General features: G+C 34.1%; 7 protein-coding genes and 1 long non-coding RNA gene across 8 annotated transcripts; 3 read left to right on the top strand and 5 right to left on the bottom strand.

Moving 5' to 3' along the window:
• Positions 1–4,242: 4,242 nt before the first annotated feature.
• Positions 4,243–5,093, bottom strand: LOC134831859 (uncharacterized). Its single transcript, XR_010162026.1, has 2 exons — positions 4,680–5,093; positions 4,243–4,614 (listed from the first exon to the last, which is right to left on the bottom strand). It is a non-coding gene; the product is annotated as an uncharacterized LOC134831859 (long non-coding RNA).
• An 860-nt stretch (positions 5,094–5,953) lies between these two features.
• Positions 5,954–9,437, bottom strand: LOC134830130 (pre-mRNA-splicing factor ATP-dependent RNA helicase DHX16). The gene is made up of 3 exons (XM_063843510.1): positions 9,300–9,437; positions 8,485–9,246; positions 5,954–7,778 (listed from the first exon to the last, which is right to left on the bottom strand). The coding sequence occupies exons 1-3, from the start codon at positions 9,414–9,416 to the stop codon at positions 5,994–5,996; spliced, it is 2,664 nt and encodes an 887-aa protein (XP_063699580.1). The 5' UTR covers positions 9,417–9,437; the 3' UTR covers positions 5,954–5,993.
• Positions 9,438–9,573: 136 nt separating this feature from the next.
• LOC134831100 (RCC1-like G exchanging factor-like protein) lies at positions 9,574–11,118 on the top strand. The gene is made up of 2 exons (XM_063844747.1): positions 9,574–9,767; positions 9,821–11,118. Exons 1-2 carry the CDS (start codon positions 9,644–9,646, stop codon positions 11,059–11,061), a joined length of 1,365 nt encoding a protein of 454 aa, XP_063700817.1. The 5' UTR covers positions 9,574–9,643; the 3' UTR covers positions 11,062–11,118.
• Positions 11,119–12,189: 1,071 nt separating this feature from the next.
• On the bottom strand, positions 12,190–13,659 carry LOC134830633 (prohibitin 1). Its single transcript, XM_063844180.1, has 3 exons — positions 13,551–13,659; positions 13,292–13,380; positions 12,190–13,223 (listed from the first exon to the last, which is right to left on the bottom strand). The coding sequence occupies exons 2-3, from the start codon at positions 13,347–13,349 to the stop codon at positions 12,460–12,462; spliced, it is 822 nt and encodes a 273-aa protein (XP_063700250.1). The 5' UTR covers positions 13,350–13,380; positions 13,551–13,659; the 3' UTR covers positions 12,190–12,459.
• Positions 13,660–13,692: 33 nt separating this feature from the next.
• On the top strand, positions 13,693–14,961 carry LOC134830110 (uncharacterized). The gene is made up of 2 exons (XM_063843484.1): positions 13,693–13,812; positions 13,872–14,961. The coding sequence occupies exons 1-2, from the start codon at positions 13,782–13,784 to the stop codon at positions 14,813–14,815; spliced, it is 975 nt and encodes a 324-aa protein (XP_063699554.1). The 5' UTR covers positions 13,693–13,781; the 3' UTR covers positions 14,816–14,961.
• Positions 14,962–15,905, bottom strand: LOC134830111 (glia maturation factor beta). Its single transcript, XM_063843485.1, has 3 exons — positions 15,759–15,905; positions 15,531–15,683; positions 14,962–15,466 (listed from the first exon to the last, which is right to left on the bottom strand). The coding sequence occupies exons 1-3, from the start codon at positions 15,759–15,761 to the stop codon at positions 15,206–15,208; spliced, it is 417 nt and encodes a 138-aa protein (XP_063699555.1). The 5' UTR covers positions 15,762–15,905; the 3' UTR covers positions 14,962–15,205.
• Positions 15,906–17,119: 1,214 nt separating this feature from the next.
• On the top strand, positions 17,120–23,859 carry LOC134829631 (pleckstrin homology-like domain family B member 1). Its single transcript, XM_063842812.1, has 4 exons — positions 17,120–18,526; positions 19,754–22,281; positions 22,987–23,116; positions 23,173–23,859. Exons 1-4 carry the CDS (start codon positions 18,017–18,019, stop codon positions 23,356–23,358), a joined length of 3,354 nt encoding a protein of 1,117 aa, XP_063698882.1. The 5' UTR covers positions 17,120–18,016; the 3' UTR covers positions 23,359–23,859.
• Positions 23,860–24,875: 1,016 nt separating this feature from the next.
• LOC134830002 (protein disulfide-isomerase A3) lies at positions 24,876–27,075 on the bottom strand. The gene is made up of 3 exons (XM_063843335.1): positions 27,007–27,075; positions 26,795–26,946; positions 24,876–26,602 (listed from the first exon to the last, which is right to left on the bottom strand). Exons 2-3 carry the CDS (start codon positions 26,935–26,937, stop codon positions 25,279–25,281), a joined length of 1,467 nt encoding a protein of 488 aa, XP_063699405.1. The 5' UTR covers positions 26,938–26,946; positions 27,007–27,075; the 3' UTR covers positions 24,876–25,278.
• Positions 27,076–27,270: the final 195 nt, after the last annotated feature.

Genomic DNA, 27,270 nt, shown 5'->3' with positions numbered 1-27,270 from the left:
CTTTTTTGAATTGCGAAAATGTGAATGCATGACACTTGCACCTACCTTCGAAAACCTTTTTATTATTTCTTGAAACTCAACAAACAGTCAGTCAGACAGCGAAAAAAAAAACGAAACAAAAGGCTGACAATCAGACAAAAGGAGAGAGAGAAGAAAAATATTCACACAAACACAAGCTGCAAACAGTAACTTGTGGACCTCTTGACCTCCCGTGACTCGTACTGATCTTTCGCTTTTAAATAAATTTTGTGCTCGTACGGGAATGGGAATGCAATCGTGTAGCGTTGAGTAGCTGAGGCATGAACGTTAACGAAAAAAAAATTACGTCTTACATATTAAAATATATAAACACACTGAAACAAAGTACAACGAAGAAGGTGAAGAGGTCATCAATACTTTATTTTTAAAAAAAAGTAATAAATGAAAGAGTGAGTGACTGTTCTCAGTCTTTTTCAACATCTTCAATTCTTTTCATGTCGACAGTTTCTCAAAAAAAATGAAACAAAAATTAAAATTTTAACCATTTTTAAGACCGTTAATCGTTTAATGACACCTGATTTTACGACCTTTTGCTTTTCGATATCTTTCATTTTTTCTCTTTCTCTACGTTTTTCTCTTATTTTTTCAAAAAAAGACCAGTTATTGAACAAATAAACTGACATGACTTGACTTTGTGCTTAATTAGCACCACATGAATTAATTAGGGTCTCCATTAAGGTTTTGACGACAATTTTATCTCAGGCGTTTATCAAAATTTGAAGTAATGGAGATTGTTTTTCTGTTGAATTTCAGAAAATTAAAAATGCAATGTTTTGAGAAAAGCAAAATAAAAATCAAAACAAAACGCATGTCAATCTCTTCCGCTTATTTCAGTAGCCAGTCAGTAGTAGAGGCACATACATATTCATTAGCATTCATTATTTTATTATGATGCCAAACATTTTACACAGAAAAATAACATTCGACTGTTTTTTTCGTTATTTTTGCTTTTTATATTAATTGATATTGAGTTTTTATGTAATTTATGATGTTTTGGCTCATTGATGACGATGTCGACTTCTTTTTTTGGTTGACTTTCTTTTAAGACTTTTAATTTGGACGTTTGCAAATTTAAGTGTATCTTGATTGGGTCGAACAAGAGTTTAATAAAAGCACAGTGGAACAATTTTTTTTATTTTTAATTTATTTATAAAAATAGATTTTTAATCGACTTTTAAATAAAATTCTTAAAGTTAAGTTTAAAAATTAAAATTCATGAAAATATTGAACTAAAATTTTAAAAAAGTGAATTAAAATATTTTAAATTAAAAAAAAACTATTTTTAAAAAAATAAAAAAAAATTATTAAAAATTTATAAACATATTTTTTTCAATTAGTAAAAAATAAAAGTTTAACTAAAAATTAATTTTAAATTTTAATTATTTTTATATGTAATTTTTTATACCTACAAAAAGAAAAATGTTGCACCGTTCTTTTTGCAACTCCAATCGGCACTTATCACTAAAATACAACATTTGACGACTACCATTTACTAATAAGCATTACAACTACTGATGAAGACAACACAGATAAAAAGTTATGAAAACCTCCGAGTATTAAAATAATATTAATAAAATAAAACAAAACGAAACAAGAATGATATAAACAAAAAGGAAAAGAGTGGAAGTCATCAACAGCAGCAACAACGAAAGAGGCAAGACACAGCGCGAACAAACGAAGAATCAATAATTAAAATCTATAAACGCTAAATGATGCCGAGCCATTAGTTCAGTCGTATGCGCATGCAGAATATAATTAAACTGTTGTTGACCTTTTTTTTCCTCGATTTTTTCTTAATATCGCAAGAATTTATTTTTATTTGGAGAAAAATAATAATATTGGAAGTTGTAGCACGCTCATGCAATGTGGAGAGATACAGATGAAAAGAGAGAGACAAAATGTCAAAAAGGTCACATTTATTCACAAATTAACAATCAATGGACGATGAGTGCTTGATGATGGTGATGACAGACTTCGAAGACGACGCACGAAGCCGATATCCATGCCGGTCGTTGATGAAGATGGAGCAGATACATTTGATGCAATTTAATACGACAACGACGAAAAATGTGTGTTTGCTTTATTCGGATCGAAGGTCAATCATCAAGCGAATTGAAAATTTTATTTAGATGTTTAGAAAGTTCGCTAAAAGTTGTCGCGATGTCGTTGTTGAGAGAAGTGGTAACACGTGGTAAGTTTTAACAAATGTCTTTGGAAAGAAAACTATTTTAGAAAGGTTTAAATTTTATTAAAACTTTTATTTTTTAATATATCAATTAGGCTTGAACAACTTTCAAACTTTTCCAGAGTCGTACGGAATTATTTAAAAATCTTTTCAAAAAAATGATCTTCTTGAATGATGTTATTCTTTTCATGGTAGATGACATTGATCGAGTCAACTCAGAAAAGGAGCCAATTATCGATTCCTCATGTCAAGCAAAAAGTTAAACCGAAAAATATGTAGGTGACGATTTAATCGATCAGGTGGTTTTAATGGTAGGATTATTACAGAACATAGCTCGTAATAAAGTATTGTTGGTTAGATACTTCTTTCAACCAGGAAAGCCTGTTTCAAAAAGTGCTAGTGTACATTTTCACATCCAAAAATAATGGCATTAGAAAAAGGACTCGGAATAAAAGCCATTATAGAAACAGCGCAACACATCATGCAGCCCAAAAGTAAAGAAACTTCTGTTTTAGCGAAAGCTGGTGTCAGTTGTTTTATGGTATGCAATTAATAATTTGTGACTTCAAGGGACATACTGAAGACGACCTCAAAAAATATCAGATACAAAAGCTCAATTCTTTAAATAAAGCTTTGTATTTTTGTTTGAACTTTCCCTTCATTCCCGAAAGATGGAAAAAATATTTTTATTGAATTTATTATGTTTTAAAAAACAAAGTTTACAATTTAGAAAATTACTTGATACTTTTGCTATAATACTTATTTTATACTTTTTTATAATAATGTTTCATAAAAAATAAAAAAAAACAGAAAAATTTTACTTTTACATTTTTAAATGAAATTTCGGTCTATTTCGAATAAATTTTGATCAAAAATTGAATATTTTCTTATACATTTTTCTCACTCTATATTAGATATCCCACATATAATTTTCACAATTACTAGAAATCGAAAACATTTTAGATTATTGTATCGGCCTTATATTTTCAATTATCACAAATACAATTAAAGATAGTTAAAATCGAAAAACCTACAAGAATGACTAAAATTTATTTAAAAAAAAAATTGTTTTATTTAAATGTCTTACTGAAATTAGGCTAAACATATATTTTGTTCGCATATGCCCTAAAACAAAAATATGTGAAATTGATTCAGGCTTAAAAGTCCAAAAATGTCATTAAATTACTATTTTTAATTCATGAATTAAATTTAAATGAACTCAAAAATGATTTTTTAAAGAAAATTCTTCACTTAAAAATTTCAGGCCAAATTCATCTTCCTCACATAACTAAACGCGCGCACAAAGTCAGCGGCCGGCGCATTAGAGCACAACCATGCTTTTCCGTTACAAATTTCTGCACAATTATTGGCATGCCAAAACAATGCAATTAATTATAACAGATAGAAATAAACTACTTTTGTGTGCACTTCTATCATCATCAACATTTATATTAATTAGCCTAAGCAAGCGCGCAAGTGGCGAGCATGAACACATTTCTTATATGCTTTTTTTGTTGTTGTTTATTTTTTTTACTACGGAGAACAATCAGAATTCAGTTAGCTGACTAAATAACACATAAATAACTACTTGTAGGAAAAAAATACACAGAAGATCATTGAAACAATTATTTAAAACAGCGAAACGGATCAACTTGACCTGATGCATGGAAAGATCAGTGCGCATCATGCTGGTTTGGTACACGAACAACGAGAGAGAATCACAAAAGAAAATCTATTTTTTCGTGCTACTATCAAATGCTAGGATGAGCACCTAGGTTTTTTGGTACAGTTGGATTGGAGGGAAGGCAATGATCTCGATGATCGCAACGCGCGCACTTTATAATAAGTAATTAATGTGATTAGTTGAATGGAAGAGATGCATTCAGAGCAAATTTGCAGTTTTAATTACGAAAAATAAACAATTTTTTTTAAACGGAACAAAAAATGTCTGGCATCGTCCACACATCGTCATCGCCATCGTCAGTCGTTTAAACAAGTAGCAATAAAAAAGCAAAAAGGCCAAAAGAATCAATTAATTTTAATTAACGTATTGTATCAACAAATCGATTGAACTTGACATCTGAACTGATTAAATGAGAGAGAGAAATTACTCGTTCGAAACATTTTTCAACCGAAATGACCATGAATTTCATGACATTTCAAACAATAATTCTGAATCATCTCCAGTCGTGTGTTTTTGACTTTTATCCGGTAGTCAAGGAATCGTTCTCACAAATGTTGTGTCATTCGTTGAAGATTTGCGTCTAAATTTAATCGGGCAATTTTTTGTTTGTCTGACAGATGGTGGAAGTCTTCAGTGCTGAAACTGATTTTAGGATCAAATTCGATAATTTTTAGGAAATTTGGAGGAGATTTTGTCCTTTGTTTTTCTAAAAAAAAAAATTTTTTTTTTTGATCATTTTATAATTAAAAAAAATTTAAAAAAAAATCTTACTGTAAAAATTCTCTCCATCAATATCTCTTGAATTTGATTCTTCATCCAAGTCAGCTAAAAGTCGTTTCATCATGTCACTCTGTTCGACTTCTTCGAAGAGATTTAGTATTTTTCGAAGAATATCGATACGGTTGATTCGGATTAGAGTATCAATTAAACTCTGAATGGAAGTTATTTGCTCTCGTCTTCTACTGGAAATAATTTTCTTCAAGTCTGCATCTATTTCATTTGATATTTTTTGATAAATTTCAGGATTTTTATAATTTTTTACGACAAATTCTTGGATTTTTCGGATTGAATGCATGAAAAATTATATCAAAGTTGAAAATTTGCTCAAAAATATAAAATTAATTGTATGAAAATACTAAAAATTTTACATTTTGAACAGCTTGAAGGTATACAAGTGACTATAATGTTGTTATTTTGAAGTACAATGCTCCAATTTGACGTTTAATTGATAAATTTTTATCATATCGAAAAAAATATGATAAGACAACTCTTTCTACATCTTCAAAATAAGCGTTATGAAATTTCATGTGCTTCACTTTGTTTTTTTTTCTGAGAAAATTTTCCAATAAATATTTTAATCAAATTTCTAAAGTAAGGCCCTTTAATTTTTTTTCAAGTTTTTGTCTCATGCCCCATTTTAAAAATTAAATTTAATAAAATTTCATTTATTTTTTTTTTAATTTTCAATTTTTATTTTATTTTTTTCTTTAAAAATGACTCCATTTTTTCAAAATTTTTTGACAATTTTTTTAATGATTTTTTTTTCGAAAAATAAGTTCTTTAGGTAATAGGGAAAAAGAAAAACAAATTGATTTTAAAAGATTTAGAAATTTTTAAAAAATAAAAATTTACATTTAGGCCGTTTAAAATTTTTCCGATGTTTTTGTCCCAAAAGATTTTTTTTTCAAACTGGGGGAAAATTTTTGAAATATAATGATTTTTTGGTTTTAAGAAAAAATAATGGTATTTACGTTAAGATTTGGTACTTTAAAATTAACCACAGAGTACTTCAAGGTAAAAATTTAAACAGAAAAGAAACTGTCAAAAAATTTAAAATAATTTTTAAAAATTTATTGAAAAAAAAACAAATTGATTTTAATTTTGCCCCATTGGATTTTCATTTAGAAATTTTTAAAAAATAAAAATTTACCTTTACCCTCCTCTACTTAGTTTTTCAAAAAATTTGGACAATTTTGGCTTTTTAAAAAATAAAAAGTAATAAATTTTTACATAAAATTAACACACATTTAAAAAAAAATATTTTTTTTATTAGCTTTAACTCGGCTTTAACGAAAATTAAATTGTCTAAACGGTCATTTTACTCCTTCCCACCACTTTCGGCATCGCCTTATTCGTCGAGTCCTCGATATCCTTCTCTTTGTAATAATGCGGCGCCACTTCCAACAGCCATTTACTCTCGATTTCCAGCACTTGTCTCATGTACTCTTTCGTCGTAAAGACCAACTCGTGATACAAAACCCATCTTGGCAGTTGTTCAAAAAGTGCGGAATTCGGATGAACCATCACCGTTTGATTGCTCTTCGCGGTCTTATAATTCCCACTTTTTGACAACTTTGCAATGTGATAAAAGTACCCCGCGGTAATTGCTTTTCTGATGTTCACCATTTCCTCCATGGATGACAACAAGGGGATTTCGACACGTTCCAGAAGTCCCACGAGCTGATCTCTCACATCGCGTGCCCGTTTCATACTCCGATACTGGATAAAATTCTCGTAGCACCATTGCGTACTGTATTCCGTGTCAGCCCATTGTGTGTAAACTTGCAGCAGCGACAAGTGATCGCCATGCATGTGAAAGAAATTTTTCCGAGCTGTATCGGCATGCACGATTTTATCTTTTGGACGATAGAAAATGCTGCTATTAACGGACAACATCGCAGAAATTGTGGCAATTTCCTGGGCGCACTTGTATTTTTCCGATGCGATCAACATTTTCGCCATCATTGGATCCACCGGGAATTCTGCCATCTTCCTGCCAGTCATTGTGAGTTCGCCATGATGATTTAGCGCGCCCAAGGCATAAAGTTGCTCCAGTGCGATGACCAGAGTTTCTTGCGGCGGCGGATCCAGAAATTCAAAATGAAGCAAATCGTGAATTCCGAGCGCTTTCAACATCAAAACGGCATTTCCCAAGTTGATTCGTTGAATTTCCGGCACTGTATTGTCCTCGAGCTCGTGTTTGTATGCCCAAGCGGTGTAAAGACGGAAACATTTCCCGGGAGCAACTCTTCCAGCACGACCAGCTCGTTGATTGGCGGATGCTTTACTGATCGGAACTACCGTGAGCGTCTCCATACCCGTCCGTGAGTTGAAATTATTTTGTTTGGCGAAACCGGGATCGATAACGTAAATAATGTTGTCAATAGTTAACGACGTTTCCGCGATATTTGTGGCTAAAATGACTTTTCTCGCGTTGGGCGGTGTTGGCTCGAAAATTTTCGCTTGCATGTCAGTCGGTAAATTGGCGTAAATCGGTAAAATCAGTAGCTCTTTAATTTTTGATCCTAATCTCTTCGTTCTGTCCTGCAACATTTCAAAACATGTCTCGATCTCTTCCTGTCCCGTCAAAAAAACCAAAATATCGCCCAGTGGTTGCGTGGCGTGAATTTGCAACACAGATACGACACAGGCATCAATGTAATCCGCCTCCGGTGCTTTTGTGTAATAAATATCGACGGGATATCGTCGACCGGGAATCCTAAAAATTGGAGCTTCATCGAAAAATCCACTGAATTTGGCAGCGTCGAGAGTCGCAGAGGAAATTAACAGTTTCAAGTCTTTGCGAAAGCGAGCGATATCTTTTACGAGTCCAAACAGGATGTCGGTGTGCAAGGTACGTTCGTGAGCCTCGTCGATAATCATGACGCTGTACGATGCTAAATCTGGTTCCGAGAGGAATTCACGATGCAAAGTACCGTCAGTCATGTATTTGACGACAGTTCGTTCTGAGGTGCAATCTTCGAAACGCACGGAATAGCCGACTTCGTTGCCTAGTTTGACGCCCATTTCTTCGGCGACACGCGCTGCCACGGACATTGCGGCGACACGACGTGGTTGAGTGCAACCGATCTGGAATGGACAGGTAATTATTAAATTATAATTTTGAGCTGAAAAAAATTTAATTTTTTTAATGTTTAAAAAATGGTTTTTTCGTATTTTTTTATATTTTCTAATTTATTTAAAATTGATTTAAAAAAATTTCAAATTGAAAAAAATTGAAAAATTATGTTCAATAATTTTTTGAAAAACTTTTTAAAATTAAAAAGTCATTAAAAAAATTAATAAAAAATTATAATTAATTAAAAAATTAAATCAAAATTTAAAAAAATATTTTGTTAAATAAATTTAAAAAAATTAATCAATATTGACCGAAAAAATTCTAAAAATTGATAAAAATTTTGAAAGTTCAATCAATTCAAAAATAAATAAATAAATAAAATAGAAATAAAACTATAATTTGCGAAAATATTACTTAAATTAATTTTACAAAAAAAATAATTTATTTAAAAATTAATCAAAAAAAATGATAGAAGTAATTTAAGTTATATTTATTTTCGCAAATTATAATTTTATTTCTATTTTTTTTTTAGATTGAACTTTCAAAATTAAATTAAAAGAACTTTCAAAAATATCAATTTTTGAATATAATTTTAATTATCAAATATTTTAATTTTTCATTAAATTTTGAATATTTTTTTTTATTATTTTTTTTATATGTTTTTTTTTTTTTGTTTTTTGATAAAAATAAATTTTCAAACTTGAAGAAAATTCTTACCTTTTTATCACCCTCAGTAAACCCAGCTTCATACAAATATTGCGGAATCTGCGTTGTCTTGCCCGATCCCGTCTCTCCCTCGATAATCAACACTTGATATTCGTTAATGGCAGCAATGAGATCCTCTTTAAACGGAAATATCGGAAGCGATTTCTTCGTTTCTTCGATATTCATCTTTTTCTTCTCCTTTTCCGTCAATTTTGGTTCCTTATCCTTTTTCTCCGTGCCTTCCATTCGCAACGGATTTATAAACTCAATCTGGTCGTCCAACAGCAACTCATATTCTTGTTGCGCATCGGCATCTTTTGCTCCGAATCGATAAGTCGCAGCAGCAAATTTCTCACTTTCCCACTTTTTCTGCTCGGAATTGGGGAATTTTTCGGTCTCATCTACTTCAATGTAGGCATTTTTATCGGCATCTTTGATGTCTTTTGGCATGTGATATCGCTGGACTTTTTCCAATTCACGCGCTTTTTCGTGCTCTTTCGCGATTTCGAGCAAACGTTTTTTGTGGGCACGTTCTTCGCGTTCGCGCGCCGTCAGTTCTTCCTCTTTAAACAGAAATTCATCGTCAATGATGTCCGCTTCGAGCTCTTGGACTTTGTCTTCTTTGCGTTTTGCGAGGTATTCGCGACGTGATTGGATTCGAAGTTGCGGCACAACTTTGTCTTTGTCATCTAGTTCGAGTTTTAAGCGTTTCGCAGCTTCTTCGAAGGCTTTACTTGTGCCCGCTGTGACCACTTTGCGAGTTTTTTCTTCATCCTACGAGAGAAAAAATTAATTTTTTGAATAAAAACGATGAAATTGAAACTTACTTTCGCCTTTAATCGCTCCGAAAAGTCTTTAATGTCCTTGTTTTCCTTTTTGCGACGCTCTTCTTCACTGTCCTCAGACGAGCTGGAACTGTACTTCCTTCTACGATCACGAGGCATGGCTTTAAATTAATTTTTTAACTAGATTTTTACAACAAAATCAATTAATTCAACTAGAAATCGTTTAAAATTTGCCGGAAATTTTTGTTTTTGTTTACAATTTTATTTTTTGACAGCAGCTGTCAACCGGAAAACGGCATGGAATCGTAAACAAACAACTGAAAAACCAAAAAAATTAATAAAAATCTCAATTTTTTTATCTAAAATAAACAGTAAGAACTCGAAAAATGTCCCTTACGAGTCACAGTCGACGATGTTTGCTCCAAAACTTGGGTTGTCAATTGCTGTTTGTGCGAAATATTTCCAAAATGAAGAAACGGAAACTTTTGCATGAAGAAGATGAGCTGCCAGGTTCGAAGAAAATTCAAAATTTTTAACCTTTTCTAATTTTTTTCCTGTTTCAGTATTAAAATTCAAGACTCCTCGACCCGAAGATCGTCGCATCTATGCATGGGGCCTTGCCGAAACCGGTGCCTTGGGCGTCCACAAGAACATAAAAAAGCACAAAAGTACGGAAAGTCTTTTCGTGCAACATCCAACGAGGATCCAGTTTGCCGAGCAATTCGACGTGACGTATCTCGCTTGTGGTTTCGGCTTCACTTTGTACACCGTCAAGCAGGACAAACTCGGAGCATCCCTCTTCGGCACTGGCATCAACACAGATTCGCAGCTCGGATTTCAGCAAAATAAATATCGACATACTTTGGAAAGGATCACGTATCCGGTTCCCATTGAAATTAAGCATCCGGTGACGAGTGAAAATGTGATTTTTGAAAAATGTGCCGCGGGACGAGCGCATTCGTTGCTCCTAAGTAACCAAGGGGAGGTTTTTACGCTCGGCAATAATTCGTATGGACAATGTGCGCGCCCAATAGTCAAAGATGAGGATTATTTGGGGAGTTCCGTGGTGAATTTCATACCAAAACTCGCTGGTGAAGCAATTCGGGATGTCGTTTGCGGTCAGGATCATTCATTTTTCATCACAAAATCAGGTCGTGTCTTTGCATGTGGCTGGGCAGCTGATGGTCAAACCGGATTAGAACATTACAAAATCACGCATCAACCGACGGAAGTACGAGGTGACATCAAAGGCGAAAATATCGTCAAAATTTCCTGCCGATCGGACTGCAATCTCGCACTTAACGACAAAGGAGAGGTTTTTGGCTGGGGAAATTCCGAATACGGGCAATTTGCGTTGGACGAACAGCAACAATTAAATGTTCCGCGATATCTGGAAATCACTAAGGGACTTTCGAAAATTGTTGATATCGCGACAACGGGGACTTCGTGCTTAATTCTCAATGAAAACGGTGACGTATTTACCTGGGGTTATGGTTTGCTTGGATTCGGTCCAAATGTGTTGCATGAGCCGTTACCGAAACAACTTCCGCCAACTTTGTTTGGGAGAAATCAGTATAGTCCGAATAATACGGTAGTTGCTGTGCGAGGGGGATTGTATCATGCAGCAGCTTTAGATGCTGAAGGATCTGTTTATACGTGGGGACGAAATAAATACGCGTGTTTGGGACTTGGACACGAAAAGGATCAATATTTTCCGTTTAAGGCCGTTGTGAATTGCAAAGTTGTGGATATTCAGTTGGGAGCGGATCATTCAATGGCGCTCGGGAAAGCTTATCTTTCGTAATTTGATAAGCAGGCGTAGCTAAAATATGAATTAAAGAAGATTTATTAATAAAAATGAAGTTTTGCTTAAGATTTTTTTTTTTAAATTCGAATTTTTCATGATTTGAAAGCATCTTGAGTTTTTTCAAAAAAAAAAAAAAAAAAAAAAAAAAAAGAACAAAAAGACAAAAAGTTCGAAAAAAAATTGTAGCGGCCTAAATGTTTTAAAATAGGAATTTTGGTAAAAAATTACTAAGGCCACTCCAAATTTATTTTAACTTTTTGTCCCATTTCAAAAGTTGAAAATCCAATGGGGCAAAATAAAAAAAAAGTTGATAATATATCATCAAAATTTACCATTTTTTGGTCTTTTTTCAAAGTTTTTCAAGAATTTTTCAAAAATTTTGTTAAAAAATTTTAATACTTTAGAATTTTTGTATTGAAAAACGAAATTAAACATGTATTTTCTTCTCTAAAAATTTTTTCAAAAATATTATTTTTTAAAATTTTTGACAGATTTTTTATGAAATTTTTACCTTGAAATACTCTCAGATCAATTTTAAATTATCAAATCTCAATATAGACCATAAAGACAACTAAAATATTAATTAATGTTCAAAAATGTTTTGCATTCTGTCATTTTGTATGAAAAAGTAAATATTTCAAAAAGTTCGAAAAAAATTTGGAGCGGCCTAAAATGAGATTTTTGAAAAATTCTCTTCGAATTAGGACATTTTTATCCTTTTTTCACTGACTGAAGGAAATTATTTTCAATTTTTTTTGACGAATTTTTAAAAAAATTTAATTTTTTTTCAAATATTGAAATTTATGTCAAAAATTAAAAATACCATAAAAATCGTTCATTTTGATAATTTAATGAACCTTTTTGGATCCTTAAAAAAATTTGATAAACATTTTATTCTCTTGTTTAAAAAACTATTTTTTTTAACTTTAACAAAAATTTTAGAAAAATTCAGTCATTTTGCAAAATTAAAAATATTCAAAAAATGCGCTTTTAAGTCAATATATGCAAAATATAGTTGGGCTTAAAAATCCCGTTCAAAGTTTCTTGATTTTTTGACTGAAAAATATCCAATTAAATTGTTTTCCAAGCCTAATTGAAAAAATTTGAAATAAATAGACTTTGAAATTAACTTTTCTGCTTTTATTTAGTCTGATAATGGTCTAAAAAGAACATTTTCGGAGCAATAAATGACGAACATCCCGAAAATGTGACTCTTGAGACCCTTAAATGCACGCAAGTTGTTATAAATTCACTTTTTTCCTCGGAGAAATGACGAGAAAATGAGGACTTTCGTGACTTTTATTTCTAAATTCTATCCTGTCTCTTCTTACTTATGTACAAAAACTAATGAACTAGTGCCACGCGAATGCAATTTTTTGAATTAAATTTTTCCGTTTATTGAACTCCTGGCAAATTCAATAGAACATTTTGTCCGCCGGGAAGGTAATTGACGCCACGTGATCTGGATAGTTGGTAGGCGATGTCTTCGGCAGCTTCTATTCTTCGCAACTCAACGAGACCGTCACCGGCTTCCGCGAGAGATTTGGCAATTAACTGGGCAGCTTGTGCGTCACCCTCAGCCGAAATAATCGTAGCTTGTTTCTGTTGCTCCGCCTTTTCGACCATGAAACGCGCCTTTTCGGCTTCCTGTTGTGCCACTTGTTTCATCTCAACAGCCATCGTGAATTCCTTGCCGAACGTCAAATGCGTGATGGAAATGTCGTCCAAGATGAGCCCGAATTGCTGAGCACGCTCGACCAAATCGTTGCTGACGCGCTGCGAGACAATCTCACGTTGTGTAATGAGCTCGCCGGCATCGAATTGCGCCACGACAGCTTTCAAGACCTCAGTTGTGATGGAAGGCAAGACACGTTCGTCGTAGTCGACACCCAAAACGGTGTAAATTTTGGGCAGTTGATCCGGCTTGGGGCGGAACAAGATACGCAAGGTGATGTTGACGTTTTGCAAATCCTTGGAACCGGTAATGACGGGAACATTTCGCGGTTGTGAACGAATGTCGAAGATGATGGGACGCTGAACCCATGGGATGAAGAAATGCGTGCCTTCGCCGATGACTTGTTGCTTGATACCGGTGAAACGATCGAAAATTACGGCACGATGACCGCCATCGACGTTATATAATGCGGAGTTAACAACACCTTCAATGCAGAAATGTACGTACGGTGTGAGTTAGAAGGTTAGAAAAAAATTTGTCGGCAATAATTACCTCCAGCGAGTGCGATTCCAAGACCAAGTTGACCGAGTCTGTTGAAAAATTGGGCCATTTTGCTTCAATTAGTGCGGATTTTATTGTCTCTGTGAAAGGATAAAAGAAAAAAATTAAAAATGATGCAAAATGAGAGCAATATCGCACAGACAAAGGTCATGCATGAAACATTTAACGCGAAATTAACGTGAAATATCTCATGTTGACACAAAACTTCATGATTAAAAAGTGCCCTTGAAGATATTTGACCGATATTTACCTCAAAAGTACGGAATAAATGCGAGTTATGTGATAAAACAGAAGATTTTCCGGAAAAATTACTCGGTCCTATCGTGAAAATGTGACAACGAGCTGTCAAAATGCTTTCGCGATAACGACTGACATTTATGACATTCAAAAATTCCGTTATTCCGTTAGTCGTTTTCTTCGTCAAAGATAATTTTCGCTCCTTTTTTCTTCAAATTTCCCAAGAAAAGCTGAATTTTCTGCAATGTCCGAGCAAAACAACGATTCGTCTTTAGGTAAAAGATGAAATTTTTCGATTTCCTTCAAAATTTTCACTAAAATTCATATTTTTCAGACGATTCCGTCATCGACAAACTCTCCGACGACTTCCTCGAATTGAATATTCGAAACGATGAGGAACTAAAGTTGCAATATCAGATGCTCGGCTTCATTTACAAGAAGAATTACCTTAAATACGTTCACTTGGCATGGGTTTGGCGTGAATTTTTGACAATTTATCCGCAAATTCCTCTTTCTGACATGGAACTGAAACTAGAGTTTTGCATTCGTGTCCTTGCAAACATCGAAAAGTTCCCGCTTTTGTCGCCGGAACAAGTTTTCTACTTCAAGTCGCGCATTTTCAACCCGAATGTCGATGATTTGTTGACCAAATGCGACTTGGAGTCGGGATTGGATTACGTTATGGGAGCCGAAGCAGCTGCGACAATCCTTCCCTTTGACGTACAGACCTTTTTGGAAGCGGAAAGTGTTGATTTATTCGGAAAACGACCTCAAACGGGACCAATTCCGTTGCGTCGCGGGGTTGAAGTCGAAAAATCTCCGGATCGCTCACTCACTCAATTGCTGCGTTTGTTATTTTTGTCTCCGGCAGAGTTCCGCTCTGCCTGTGGCATGTCCTTAACGAATGACAATGTAAAGTCCCGCATTGAAGACGGATTGCGTCGCAGAACGGATTTTATTGCTTTCGTTGAAGAGCATTTCAAATCTCTCACTGAAGACGAAACGACTCCCACTGAACGACAAATTGAAGTTCAACCAATTAGCACAGCACCGCTCCAACAAACCCCAGATTTCAATGTGGCCATTTCGAGTACTCCGTTGACACATACAAATGTTGCGATTCGACGTACTTTGTCGCAGCCGATTGCCGCTCGAACTCGTGCCCATCAAGATCGCGATCGGGCAACGTCAGCAGATCGCACTGGCGAAAGCTTGAATCGCTTCACGGAACGCATGAAGGCACGTTCCAAGCCCAAATCTCGCAGATTGCGAATGTAAGACGTACTAAGAAGCTTTTAACGTGGCAAAAGATTAAATCAGAAAAATTCTGGTTTCTATAAGTTTATTATCTCTTTGATTTTTCGTTTATTCTAATATACATTTTTTTGGTAGATGCAAAAAAATAAACTACAAAATCACACTTTGGCAACTCTCTATGTAAAATAGGTAGTTTTCTCTTTTTTTTTTTAATGTAAAAATTATTTGTTTCCTAAAAAGGGTCTGGAATTATTGTAAATGTCGAAAAAGTTTTGATATACTGATAGGTACTTAATTTAAACATTTAGTAGACAAGAGAGAGTAAATGATGTCATGTTCCTTTCATTTTTTGTCAAAAAAAATATCTCTTTAAATGTATAGAGGGAATGGTAAATTTTGGAAATGCAGGAATTATTTCAACTTGGACTTGAGCCAGTCCTCGGTGAGATCATCCAAATCGCGGATTTCGTAAACCCGCGTCAAATCGGCCTCTTTCTGCAACGCCACTTTCATTCCGGCATACATGACCTGCAAATCGACCTGCGAGTCGCGCGGCGTAAAGTAAATGAACACCATCGGCAGCGAAACACGTTGATCGTCATGCAACATTTTGTAGCTGTAGATAATGTAGCGGGGCTGATGTGACGGCAGTTGTTCCTGCAAATCTTCCAACTACAAAAAAAATTTTTTTTTTTTCAGGATTCAACAGGATATTTCCAATAGAAAAACTAGTTACCGTTACATCCTCGATGAGTTCATCGACAACAATCAACTTTTTTTCGCGATCTACTTTTAATATCAACGCTGCATTTTGACCTTTGCTGAAACGAAATTTCCGTAGTTCCTCTTTGACATCATCGCTTATATCACAAATTGTAGTTGATTCACTCTATTGTGTCGTGAGACGGGAGTTTTGGTGTAAATACAAGGTGAATTACGGTTTAAAGACGATTTAATTGCTTACCATTGTTGTGGAGATTGTGATGTTTTTTTGGTGTGTCTTGGCAAGAATTAATGAAGCAAATTAAGGTTGTTTTGAATCGCAGTTTAAAAAATCAGCCTCTCCCCAAAATGATGCATAACAACATAAACTTTACTGAAAACAAAGATATTAAAGGGCGTTCCTTGTTAGAAGTGGGATTAAAAGGCGTGGGTGGTGGGTCTGTCCGTAAGTATTTGAAGTATTTTTTTTTATTTTAAGAAATTTAAAAAAACACAAAAAATTATTTTAAGATGTGTGTAAAAAAATCAAAGTAATCTAAGGAAATTGAATTTCTTAACATTTTTAAGTTTTTCGATATTATACAAGTCATTGCCAATCAGCGAAGCAAATCAAATCATCAAATTTATAACAACAAGCTACTAAAGATACAAGTAACGTGACGTGAGACGTATCCTGGAATAAACTAAAGCCAATGTCAAAAAAAAGATATGCTATCCATGCAGAAAAGGAGGGCTAATAGCTAAAAAGAAGAAAGTACATCTTGGGATGAAGTAGAATATACCAGAAATATCAGAAGAACTACCCATTAAAGGTCCACTGATAATATTTAGAATATAGAAACAAGTCTGAAAGAGTTGGAAAACATCATAAATTACATAATTAAAAACAAAGAAAAAACCTGCAAAGTACAACCAAACACAAAATTATAAAACGAGTTGACAACAAATAGAAAAATTATTAAAGAAGCAACTTTTAAGGAAACTGTAACCCGACAATTTTTAAGATTTCGGAACTCCTGGTCAAAAATTAAAATATGTAATTTAAAATAGTGGAAATAATTTTTAACTGGGAACATGCCATGAATCATCAACAATTGCTGTGATATAAATTTATTAGAAATTTATTTCTTTTAGTCTTCCACACTTCGCCTGACGATGAAAATCGTTCGAAACTAGTAACAAAATAATTTTTTTTTTGTGTTTTTATTCGAAAAACAAAATTAAGGAATTTAAAAAACAAAGACTTTTTTTTTAATTTAAAATATTTCTCGTACTCGAAATAAAAAAGACCATCTATGTAGAAGTTATTATAGGGACCCTACTATTACAAAAGAATTATTTAAAAAAAACTAGCCAACCAGGAATGATATTTTTTTATTACCTGAATTCCAAAACTAAAATGCGATCTCATTAAAAAGTCACGACAATTCTTATGACATGATTTTTGTTTGCCTCCTATCTTTAAATCCAAATTGGCATCCCATGTCGCTTTTTCCTCAAACTATCATTCACATACCACACATACCTACATATGTAGCGTGTTCAATTATAAACAAGCTTTTCCTCTACTTTAACATTAGTTTATTTTTGGCTCCGCATTTATTTAGTTTTTTTTCATTTGTTAATCACCAAATTTTCTTTTGTGTTTTCCAAATAAACGTAAAATTCACGCAACTACAGACAAAAAGTTCGGAAAGTACGCTTAATAACAACTTACGGTGCCTTGAAAGCGAAAAAATCAAAATTCATCAGAACGAATTATTGAGAAATATCTCTCTCTGTGTATCGTACGAAAGCAGCAAAAATCAACGTACACAAAAATAACACAGCAGTGAAAAATAAACACAGAGAAATCGAGTGAAGAAAACACAAACATCAATAATAATAATAAATAGATTTCAAAGGAAACACAAAGTCGCGAGAAAAAAAGGTGAATCAATCAGCATCTGCATGTGATCTCGCAGGGAAAAATTAGAAAGAAAATGTTGTTACGTGGATTGTCGAGGTGCGTGAGAACACTTTTTGGTGACAACCTGGAGCTGTAAAGTAGTGTAGAGATAAGATAGAAGGCGGAAGGTATACTAGCGAGATTGTAGTCTGCACTGTATACGTTGTGTGGTGCGACAAACGAGCGGCGGTTAATTATTTAATGAAAAAATATCACACATGTGTATGTGACGACGAAATGGAATGAGAAACGCGTTAACAACTGCCTTTTCTTGCTAAATGACTGCTCATTTCATTCATAAACCAAACAGTATATTGTTGTATTAATTCACTTTTTTTTGTGTGTGCGTCTCAACTCAACAGCAGCTAATGGTCGTTCCATATTTTATGCCACACATTTTATAAATAAACAACAAAAATCACCATAAATTTCCGGTTTGTTTGGTATTACATAAAAAAAATTAAAATCTCGTTCAGAAGAAGACAAGAAAAAAGTGTCTCGTTTGTGTCTTCAACTCCAATTAAACAAATATCGACGTCAAATGTGAGACGATGCCCACCAAACCAACGACTTCAAACTTTAATGGCACAACCGTCTTACATAACAACAATAACAGCAGCTCGTCATCAAGCAGCTCCACAACTAGCTCAAGTGTCTTGAACAACAATTCATGTACGGCAGCCGCTCAAATAATGCTCAACGGATTCGCGAAAAACTCCACGCCAATCAATAACTCGGTGAATTTTGCGCAAAACAATACCACAAGTGATAAGTTGCGCGGCATCGGAGGCGGGGGCGGCGGTGCAGTTACATCGACAACAACAACCGGCGACACGAAAAACAATAATTTGAATTCCGCAACGGCCTACGCCAATGTAACTGCCGACTATGACTACGACTTGCCAAATCTCGAAGCACCGAAAAAGGTCAACAATGTGAAATTACATTTGCCATCCCCCGCATACGATCGATACCCATCGAAGAATTTGGGGCAGATGAAAGTGTATCCGATCACGACGCCAGACCGGGATGAGCCAGTATTTCACGCGAACGGGCAAAAGGTGAGAAAATTATTTTGTTTTTTTGTGGTTTTCGATTTCATTGGAAATCAGTTCAAAACTTGCGGATGCGGGAATTTTAAAAAATTGTGGATTTATTCAGTTTTTTTTGTTAGTTAATTTTTTTCTCAAAAAATTCTAGAGAAAATTTAATAAAATTAGTCACGTGACCAAAATTGACTATTTCATTTAAATTTTCTTTCAATTTTACGCTAAATTTTAAAAATAATGAAGACAATATTTTTTTTAATGTAAAAAATCATCGTTAAACGTAGAATAAATGCATAAAAAATTAAGTGATATTTTAAATTTTGAGTCGGAAAAGTTTAAAATTGAAAGAAAAATAATCATCACTTTTAATTTTCAATATAAAAAATTAGAAATTCACAAAAAAATATTAAAATTATTAATTTTAAGCAAAATCTTAAGAAATTAATGAAAAATTAAGTTTTTAATCCAGCTTTATACTCAATATTCTTCATTTTTAATATTTTAAATAAAATATTTTAAAACATTTTAGACAATTTTATGAATTATGAGTTATTCAAAAATTTTTGGACAAAAAATAAGTCAAAAAATTTAAAAATTTTTGAATTTTTTTTTAACAAAAATTTTCATTTTTTAACAAAAATTTTCAGAAAATTTCAAAATTCAATACAAAAATCCTGTCATTTCGAAAATTTTTTGAAAATTTTATGAAATTTTTGAAAAACTTTCTGAAAAACGCCAAAAAACGGTCAATTTTGAAAAATTTTTAATTTTTTTAAATTTTTGATGGACTTGAATATGCTAAGCCATAACTTGCAATAAAAAAAAATTCATTTTTGAAATAATTTTTAACAGTAAGAAAAACTAAATTTCGATTTTTTCAAAAATTTTCCTTTGTTAATTTTTTTGTTGGAAATTTTGGTACTTTTTTTGGACAAAAAACTAAAAAAATCAATTTTTTTAAATTCCCGCATCTAATTGTAACAGATTATTAACTTTTATGTCCCTGCTCACTACTTACAACTACTTTTCTTTTTAAACTCATATTTATTGCTTGCCTTCAAAACTCATTAAAAAAATATTGATATTGAAGTAATGAGGAATTGTTTCAAGTGAGTACTATAATTTGCTAGCATAACAAACAAAAAACCTCACAAAAGTAATTTGATCCGTAGTCAATAATAACAAAATCCATTTAACCATGAATCATCTCGTATTTTTCATTTCATGTACGCTACACAGCCGCAACAACAGCAACCGCCAGCCAACAACGACGACTCGATGCTGAGACGCGAAGAACAAGAACGACTCGATGAAATATTGTTGATTTGCACAGAATACGAAAAGCAAAATCAAACACCGACACACGGTACATTAGTCGGTTCCGCATCGCCAATCGTACAGAATCGCATCAAGACAAACGGTTCGTTGCCACGCGAAAAGAAGAATTTATCGCCGCTCAGTCCGACTGGCAACAGTAATGGCATCGCCATGTCTCCGCTTGACAGTCCCAAGCCGCAACGCGCATCAGAATACGAAAATCTGCACGATTCAAAGCGAACTTACATGAATTTGCCGCTGAAGGAGACGTCAAATACCGCATCCGGGAACGGCTACGAGAATGTCTTTCAAATTCACAAGAAAAATGTGCCGCAAAGTCCTCGAACGCGCATCCGAACGTGCATTTCGCCGAAAGTGGCACCTGCCGCACCACCGGAAATCCCCGCAAATCGCGCCAATGAATACGATGCCATCATAAAATCCTTCGAGGAGAAGTTAAAAGTCGAAATTCAGTTGTTGCAAAATCAGGAAGAGACTCCGGTGCCGTCGACGAGCGAAGGACAAACCTCCACATCGCCCGAAATTTCATCCTCGGACAATTCTAGTCTTTTACTGGAGCGCCAAACGGAACGCAGCGAAATAATAAAGACAATTCGTCACTTGAAAACGCAAATTGCCGACTTGGAGAACCAGCAAGAGGAAGTCCACCGTGAAATGGATGTCGAAAAAGCTCTTGTCACGGCAGAACTTTCGTCGGAGCACGATTTAGCGGCAAAACTCGAACAAGATTTGGCTCAAATCACGCAAAATTTGCACAGAGCCGAAGCACAGCGGAACGCAAACCGCGTGATGCAAGAAACGAACCAAGCAAAGCTCAAACAAGCGATCGACGTGAAGCAGGAACATCTCAAGAGATTAGAATCCTTGCTAGAAACGGACAAAGAGAACGAGGATTTGTGCAAAGAACAAAGTAAAATATCGGACGAACTCGAAAACGACATAAAAGTCTTCGAAGATTTGGAATTTCAGTATTTTGAGGAGGAAACAGAGTGGCAGCAACAACGCGACGAAATGCAAAAAGACCTGCAACGACTACGACGACAGGTGATGGATAAACGTGAACACATCAAAAAGTTGGAGAAACAAGATAGTGATAGTCATGCAACGGCGTGCCTCGACACGAAGCACATCGAAACGCAAATATTTGGTTTGCTGAAAGACCTTGAAGTGAATCGTGAACGTTTAAAAGTCTTAGATAAGGAAATTTTTGAGATATCGGGACAAGAGTTAGATCGCGACACCGATACGGAAGAAGATGAAAGTGATCAACGGCGGACCGGGGTCAACAATGTGATGTCTCAAAGTCTCTTTGGGTCACAGGAAATGCTGAATCAAGGTGCCGCTGCAGCGAAAAATGACTTGATGTCCAAAAGCATGAACGAAAATATGCTTTTGACGAATTTGGAGACTGGCAAACGTCTGGATTTCAGTTATTGCAATCCGGTTCCGAAACCGAAGCGACACCAAACCTTCGATATGAACAAGGAAATTTCGGATTTGTTGCAAACCAAAGGCGATAAACTACAAGAAGCTGATAACGGTGGCAGTCCAAAGCTCGTGATGTTCCAACGATCCACGGAAAATGTCTCGGATCCACTTTTAAAGCTCAAATATCAACTTCCGGACAGCGCCACGCTGCCTCGTGTCGTGCATGCCGACAAAAAACGCCCAAAATCGCAAACGCAAGACCTCAACCTCAGTCTCGAGGAAGATAATTTCACCGTGGATCCGGGAACGCCTAAACGCATCGCCTCCCAAGACGACATCGATCGCATTTCCAAAATCACAAACGATTCGCCGCTCGTTTCATCCCAAGGCGCCAGCGATAAAGTCAAGGAAAGTATCAAAGAAATCGAGAAAAATCGTCAATTATTGCTCGCGCAGCAAGGATCCCATTTGATTGACTTTGAAAAACGCAAAATGGACGAGCTCCGTAAACGAAGTCAGGACGAAGCACGTGCCAAATATCAGTTGGAACAACAAAAGGCCTTTACGAGTTCCTTACCGCGCAACGTAAATGTCACGCGATCGCCAAAAGTGGTGCACAAAGACACCAATAACGTGCCCTACTTGCAGTATCAACAGCAACTCAGTGGCGGCAGTAGCGATGGAAGACCCTTGTCAGAGTTGTCCGAATGCAGTTTCGAAGGAAATTTCCAAAATTTGCAGAATCAATCGACACCGAATCGCAAGGAAGTGATTGCGCCTGCGGCGTCGCCGTCACTCAAGTCAGAGAACCGCAACAGTATTCAGAGTGAAAATAGCTCGGAAGGCGCAGTGGTAAGACGCAACATGCCGAAACATCAACGACCGCTGACACGATACTTGCCGATATTTTCGGACCTGAATTTGCGGGAACACATCGAGTCGGCAGGCCATCAAATTGCACTGTGTCCTCATGTCTTTGTTGATCGAACGACCTGTAAAGGGTAAGAAAATTAAATTTAAAAAAAAAATTCGTCTAAAAACCCCAAAAATCGAATAAAAAAAAATTAAAAATTTAAGTAAAAAATTTAAAAAAATCATAAAAAATTTTTTAAATAAATTTTAAAGAGAAAAGATTTTTTTTAGAAAAATTTTAAAAACAAAAAAAAATAAATTTCATCAAAAATGAGAAAACTTAAGAATTTGGAAAATAATTTGAAAAGTTCTTATTTATTTATTTTTTTATTTTAAAAAAATTAAAAATTAAATTAAACCAAATATAATTTCAATACAAATTAAATTTTTGTTATTCGAAAAAAATAATAATTTTAGGAAATTAGGTACTGAATCAATTTTTTAAAAAATTTATTTTTATGATTTTTTTATTTTTATTTCAAATAATCTGAACTAAACTTTAAATTCGCAAATATTATTTAAACTTTTAAAAATAATAAAAATATTGGGAAATCTTTAAAAAAAATAATTCACTCATTTTGTATGAAAAATATTTTCAAATAATTTTTATTTTATAGACAAAAATATGTCAAAAATTTATTTTTTTTTATTTTTTCAAAACAGAAATATTTATTAAATAAAATTTTTATAAATTTCGTCAATTTTGCATTGTGCAACTAAAAAAATTAAAATTTGTTAAAATCGTAGAAAATTGGTTAAAAAAATTAAAATTAACAAAACTTTTCTCTTTTTAGATACCTTCACAAGATCGGAAACTACTTTGGATGGTCGAAACGTTGGTTCGTCCTCGATCGAGATAAGCGTGCTTTAATCTACTACACCGACAAATCCGAGAAAAAAGTTCGTGGAGGAGCATATTTTTCGGTAAATTCTAAAATTTTCTTAAAAAAACAATTTTTAATAAAAAAAAAACTTTTTAGGCAATTGACGAAGTTTATTTGGACCACTTGAACGTCACAAAATCTAATCGCCCGCACAGCACTTTCATCGTGAAGACAAAGAAACGCTTGTACCATTTACAAGCACCTAGTGATCAAGCAGCCCGCATTTGGATTGACGCAATCATCACCGGAGCTCAAGGAAACTTATCAGAATTTTACGAATAATCAAACAATTTTTTTTTTCAAACCATAACAATATTTAACAGAACTAACAAAAAAGAAACACAAGAAACGGAAAATAGTTGCCATATTTTTACATTACAAATTAACACATGTCACAAACAAACAATTTTTAACAGGAAACATAAAAAAAGTGTCTTAACGCAGTATAATTAATCGTATTTATAGTTGATAAGAATGTTTTACAAACAGAGACGCGATGAGAACCGAGCGCCTAAAGAGGAAAATTTTACCAAAGATTACCACAAACACTGTCTTATAAATATTTTTTTTTTAAATTGTAAGACTCAACTTACAAATAATAATTAATTAAATTAAAAAAGGTTCTCTCGCAAACAAAAGAAAACTTGGAAAGAATTCCTAAAACGACTAAAAATATTAAATAATAATAATTTAGAGATCGTAGAGACTAAAAAAAACTTTTTATTTTTAAGATTACTTTTTTCTTCCTTTTTTGGTCAGAAACTGAATTACTACTTACTATTTTCTAAATACCTGCAAAAAAAAATCCTAAAAGTATTCTCTTTGCATTCGAACTTTTATTTTTTCTGTGCTACTTTTTTAGAGAAAAATATTGAACTGAATTTTATTTCGACACGTTTTCGGACAAAATGCGTGTTTGATATGTAAAAAAAATATTTTAAATAAACAAATTAAAGAACAATACGATATTTTTAAGGAAACAAAAACAAAAAATATTTTAATACCTACATAATTTTTAATTTAAGGATCGATCAGTATTTTGATCTCCTTTACATTTTAATTTTATTTTATTTTAGACATGAAAAAAATAAAGAAAATAAAGCAAAATATGCAAAATTTTAAAAAGTTGTTTTTTTTAGAAAGTAAAATATCTAGACCATTTCAAATTTTGTTCCGAATAAGAAAGGTAAATCAAAAAAAAAAAAATATTTTTTTTATGTAAAAATTAAATTGAAACAGTTGTTTTTGATAATTAAAAATTTTTTTTTCAAAAAGATAAATTAAAATAAAATATGATCAATAAATAATTTCTAGATAATTTCCTGATTTTTTTTTTTTTTTTTTTTTTTTTTTTTTTTGAGAAAAAAATTTATGTTAAAAGTACAATTTTTCTAGTTGAGGTTGCTCCAAATAAAAATCAAAAATAATGTCCGATGCCCCATTTTGAAACAAAATTCATTAAAAATTGAAATTTAAAAAAATCTTAAAAAATTTAAATATTTCCTCATTTAATTCGCAGAATAAAAAAATCAATATAAGTTTTATCAAAAAAAAAAAAAACTTTGATAACGTTTCTGATTGCTCAGCTGTCGAATATTCTAGAATTCAAAGAAAATATCAGAAAATGTTTTTAAGCGAATTCTTTTGAAATTTAACACGTCTTCTTATCACTATCTAGATTATTTTTTTAATCCACAAAAAAAAATTTATTGAAATTTGAAGCAAAAAATAGTAAAAACACAAAAATTAGTTTTTTTCTTCATTTTTTTATTATTTCTAGTAGAATGTAACTTTACGTTAAAAAAGTATTACATCAAAGAAAAAAAGGCTAAAAATTAAAAAAAAAATTAAATGCACAAACGTGTATTTTAAAAAATTGGACCTTGAGACCATTCAGATTTTTGTTTTTATGATATTTCATTTTTTATTGTTTTGGAATACTTTTTTTTTTATCTCAATTTAAGAAAATTTGAATTGACATTTTTAAAATAAATTGTTCTAAATTACTTCATTGTTTGCGACGATAGAGATGCTGACAAAAAATTAACGCTAGATTAATCGCTATTTGTAGTCTTCCTTAGCACATATCTAGTTTAAAAAAATTAGATTCTAAAGTTGCGTGGGTGTCTTTCTCACATTTTTCTTTTTTTTTAAATATTAATCAAGGAGGAAACTTGGGAAGTAGGTAATTTCGCACAAAATTTACAATTCATCCTTGTTCTCCTTAGCTTTGCCGGATCTGTCGTAGCCCTTGAGTTCGTTTGTGGCGTGTTTGGCGATGTACTTGATGAAGTCATCAGCTTCGCGACCACCTTCGTATTTGACGGGAGACGCTTTCGATCCCTTGGGTAACCAGAAAAGTGTCGGGAAGCCGCGTACCTCGAACAATGGTGGCACATCGTTGGCTGTGGCATCAACTTTGACCAACATTACGTTCTCGTTCTTGAGTTTCTCGCCGACTTCATCGAAAACGGGAGCGAGTTTCTTGCAGTGTCCGCACCACGGGGCATAGAATTCGACCAAAACATCTTTGTCGCTTTGCATAACCAACTCGTCGAAGTTCTTGGCAACACCAACTTTGACGGGACCATCATTGCTAGTGGGCACCGGCTCGGATTTGACGTATGGCTCCAATGCACCTTCGTATAAATCGTTAACGAATGCTTGCAAGTTGTCGACATTGAATTCGTCTTTCATGATGAATTTTTGTCCTTGAGCGTCGCGAGCCAAAATTACGGGTTTGTCGCCAGTGTAATCATATCCGTACTCATTCAACTCATGTTGGAAGTCATCTTTGGAGCTGACGGCGAAATTAACTTTGCCAGCCCAGTCTTTGGCGACTTTCAAAACGCGATTACGCCAGTAATTGGTGCCTTTGGGGTTTTTGGTGTAGTCAACAGAGTAATAAGCGACAACCAAGGGATTTTTGAACTCTGACGTCGATTCACGAGTACGATGTCCCACCAAACCATGCAAGTTATCCTTAACGAATTGCGTGAGGGCATCCATATCTTTGCCGGTGAACTTGACGAAATCCTCTTCGAATTTGTTGGCCAAGTGGGGAGCACGGAACAAGACAATGGCATCTTTTTCTCCTTGTTTTTCCAAGACAGCAGCGGCACTCGAGTGAGCGAAACGAAGCTTTTCGCGGAATTTGTCGGCATATTTGTTGAACAAAGTTTTCATGGCGCCATCCTTTTCGAAGAAACCAACAACGGCAGCTTCGTTAACCTTTAAGAACGTCTCCAAGGCTTGCACGGAGGTCAATTCCTTGCTAGCTGGTCCAACTTGGGCACGCATGTACTTGACGATGCCGGCAGCTTCACGTGGTCCATTGTATTCTTGCGACACTTCGCCATTCTTGAAGATCTTCAATGTTGGGTATCCGCTGACCGAGTGACGTTCGCAAGTTTTCTTACCGGCTTCGGTACAATCGACCTTGGCCAAGGCAATTGGTGGATCGTCATCTTTCAATAATTCAGCTGCTTTGGCGTATTCGGGCTTCAAGCGTTTGCAATGGCCGCACCTTTTTAATGAGAAAAACAAAAAAAAAAATGAATTTTCAATTTTTTTTTTTTTTTTTTTTGATAAAAGGTCATTAACTTCTTTACGACCAAAAGAACAATGAACGTCATCAAAAATTAATATTTTCGGCATTTTTTTGACGATCAATCAAGGAAAAATCGATAAAAAAGGGAAGCGAGATAAGAAAACTCACCAGGGAGCATAGAACATGACGAGAGTTGTCTCAACTTCATTGACACCGGCGTCGAAAGTATCATCGCCCAATTCCTTGACGTCGGCTTCTGCGGCAAATGCGAATGCCGCAAATGCTAATACGATGAATGCCTTACTCAGCATTGTGATTTCCTGTTCGGGAAGTTTTTTTTAAATTTTTTTGTCTAAAAATGATCAGATAAAATAAAATACCTTTTAATTTCGGGAGCTGTATCTGAATTGAATGAGTTGGCGATTGTGGGGACGAGATGGAATGACGTGTCTAAACGGCAAGAGGCGAATAACGAGATTTCCCTTTCCAGGATTTCCAATAATCCTTCCATTATTCCAGTTTCGCTTCCAATGGATGCCTGTACGACACACACATACACGGTACGGCGTCGGAAATTATTTTTTTTGCACTGGGATTTGTCGGAAATTATTTTTTTTGCATTGGGGTTGAGTGACGTGAGTGGC

Source organism: Culicoides brevitarsis, chromosome 2, assembly GCF_036172545.1.
Source record: "Culicoides brevitarsis isolate CSIRO-B50_1 chromosome 2, AGI_CSIRO_Cbre_v1, whole genome shotgun sequence".
NCBI lineage: Eukaryota > Metazoa > Arthropoda > Insecta > Diptera > Ceratopogonidae > Culicoides > Culicoides brevitarsis.
The sequence above is the reverse complement of the archived record's forward strand: the minus strand, read 5'-3'. Positions and strand labels throughout refer to the sequence as shown.

What these genes read in the sequence shown, in the direction of transcription:
- LOC134831100 (XM_063844747.1), top strand. Translation starts at nt 9,644, where the DNA reads ATGTCCCTTACGAGTCACAGTCGACGATGTTTGCTCCAAAACTTGGGT. An exon ending in TGAAGAAGATGAGCTGCCAG is followed by an intron (nt 9,768 to 9,820) that starts GTTCGAAGAAAA and finishes TTCCTGTTTCAG; the next exon opens with TATTAAAATTCAAGACTCCT.
- LOC134830002 (XM_063843335.1), bottom strand. Translation starts at nt 26,937, where the DNA reads ATGCTGAGTAAGGCATTCATCGTATTAGCATTTGCGGCATTCGCATTT. An exon ending in GTCATGTTCTATGCTCCCTG is followed by an intron (nt 26,603 to 26,794) that starts GTGAGTTTTCTT and finishes CTCATTAAAAAG; the next exon opens with GTGCGGCCATTGCAAACGCT.
- LOC134830111 (XM_063843485.1), bottom strand. An exon ending in AACTCATCGAGGATGTAACG is followed by an intron (nt 15,467 to 15,530) that starts GTAACTAGTTTT and finishes TTTTTTTTGTAG; the next exon opens with TTGGAAGATTTGCAGGAACA.
- LOC134830130 (XM_063843510.1), bottom strand. Translation starts at nt 9,416, where the DNA reads ATGCCTCGTGATCGTAGAAGGAAGTACAGTTCCAGCTCGTCTGAGGAC. An exon ending in CGGAGCGATTAAAGGCGAAA is followed by an intron (nt 9,247 to 9,299) that starts GTAAGTTTCAAT and finishes TTTCTCTCGTAG; the next exon opens with GATGAAGAAAAAACTCGCAA. An exon ending in TTACTGAGGGTGATAAAAAG is followed by an intron (nt 7,779 to 8,484) that starts GTAAGAATTTTC and finishes TGTCCATTCCAG; the next exon opens with ATCGGTTGCACTCAACCACG.
- LOC134830110 (XM_063843484.1), top strand. Translation starts at nt 13,782, where the DNA reads ATGTCCGAGCAAAACAACGATTCGTCTTTAG. An exon ending in AAACAACGATTCGTCTTTAG is followed by an intron (nt 13,813 to 13,871) that starts GTAAAAGATGAA and finishes CATATTTTTCAG; the next exon opens with ACGATTCCGTCATCGACAAA.
- LOC134830633 (XM_063844180.1), bottom strand. Translation starts at nt 13,349, where the DNA reads ATGGCCCAATTTTTCAACAGACTCGGTCAACTTGGTCTTGGAATCGCA. An exon ending in TGGAATCGCACTCGCTGGAG is followed by an intron (nt 13,224 to 13,291) that starts GTAATTATTGCC and finishes TCTGCATTGAAG; the next exon opens with GTGTTGTTAACTCCGCATTA.
- LOC134829631 (XM_063842812.1), top strand. Translation starts at nt 18,017, where the DNA reads ATGCCCACCAAACCAACGACTTCAAACTTTAATGGCACAACCGTCTTA. An exon ending in TTCACGCGAACGGGCAAAAG is followed by an intron (nt 18,527 to 19,753) that starts GTGAGAAAATTA and finishes TACGCTACACAG; the next exon opens with CCGCAACAACAGCAACCGCC. An exon ending in GTGGAGGAGCATATTTTTCG is followed by an intron (nt 23,117 to 23,172) that starts GTAAATTCTAAA and finishes AAAACTTTTTAG; the next exon opens with GCAATTGACGAAGTTTATTT.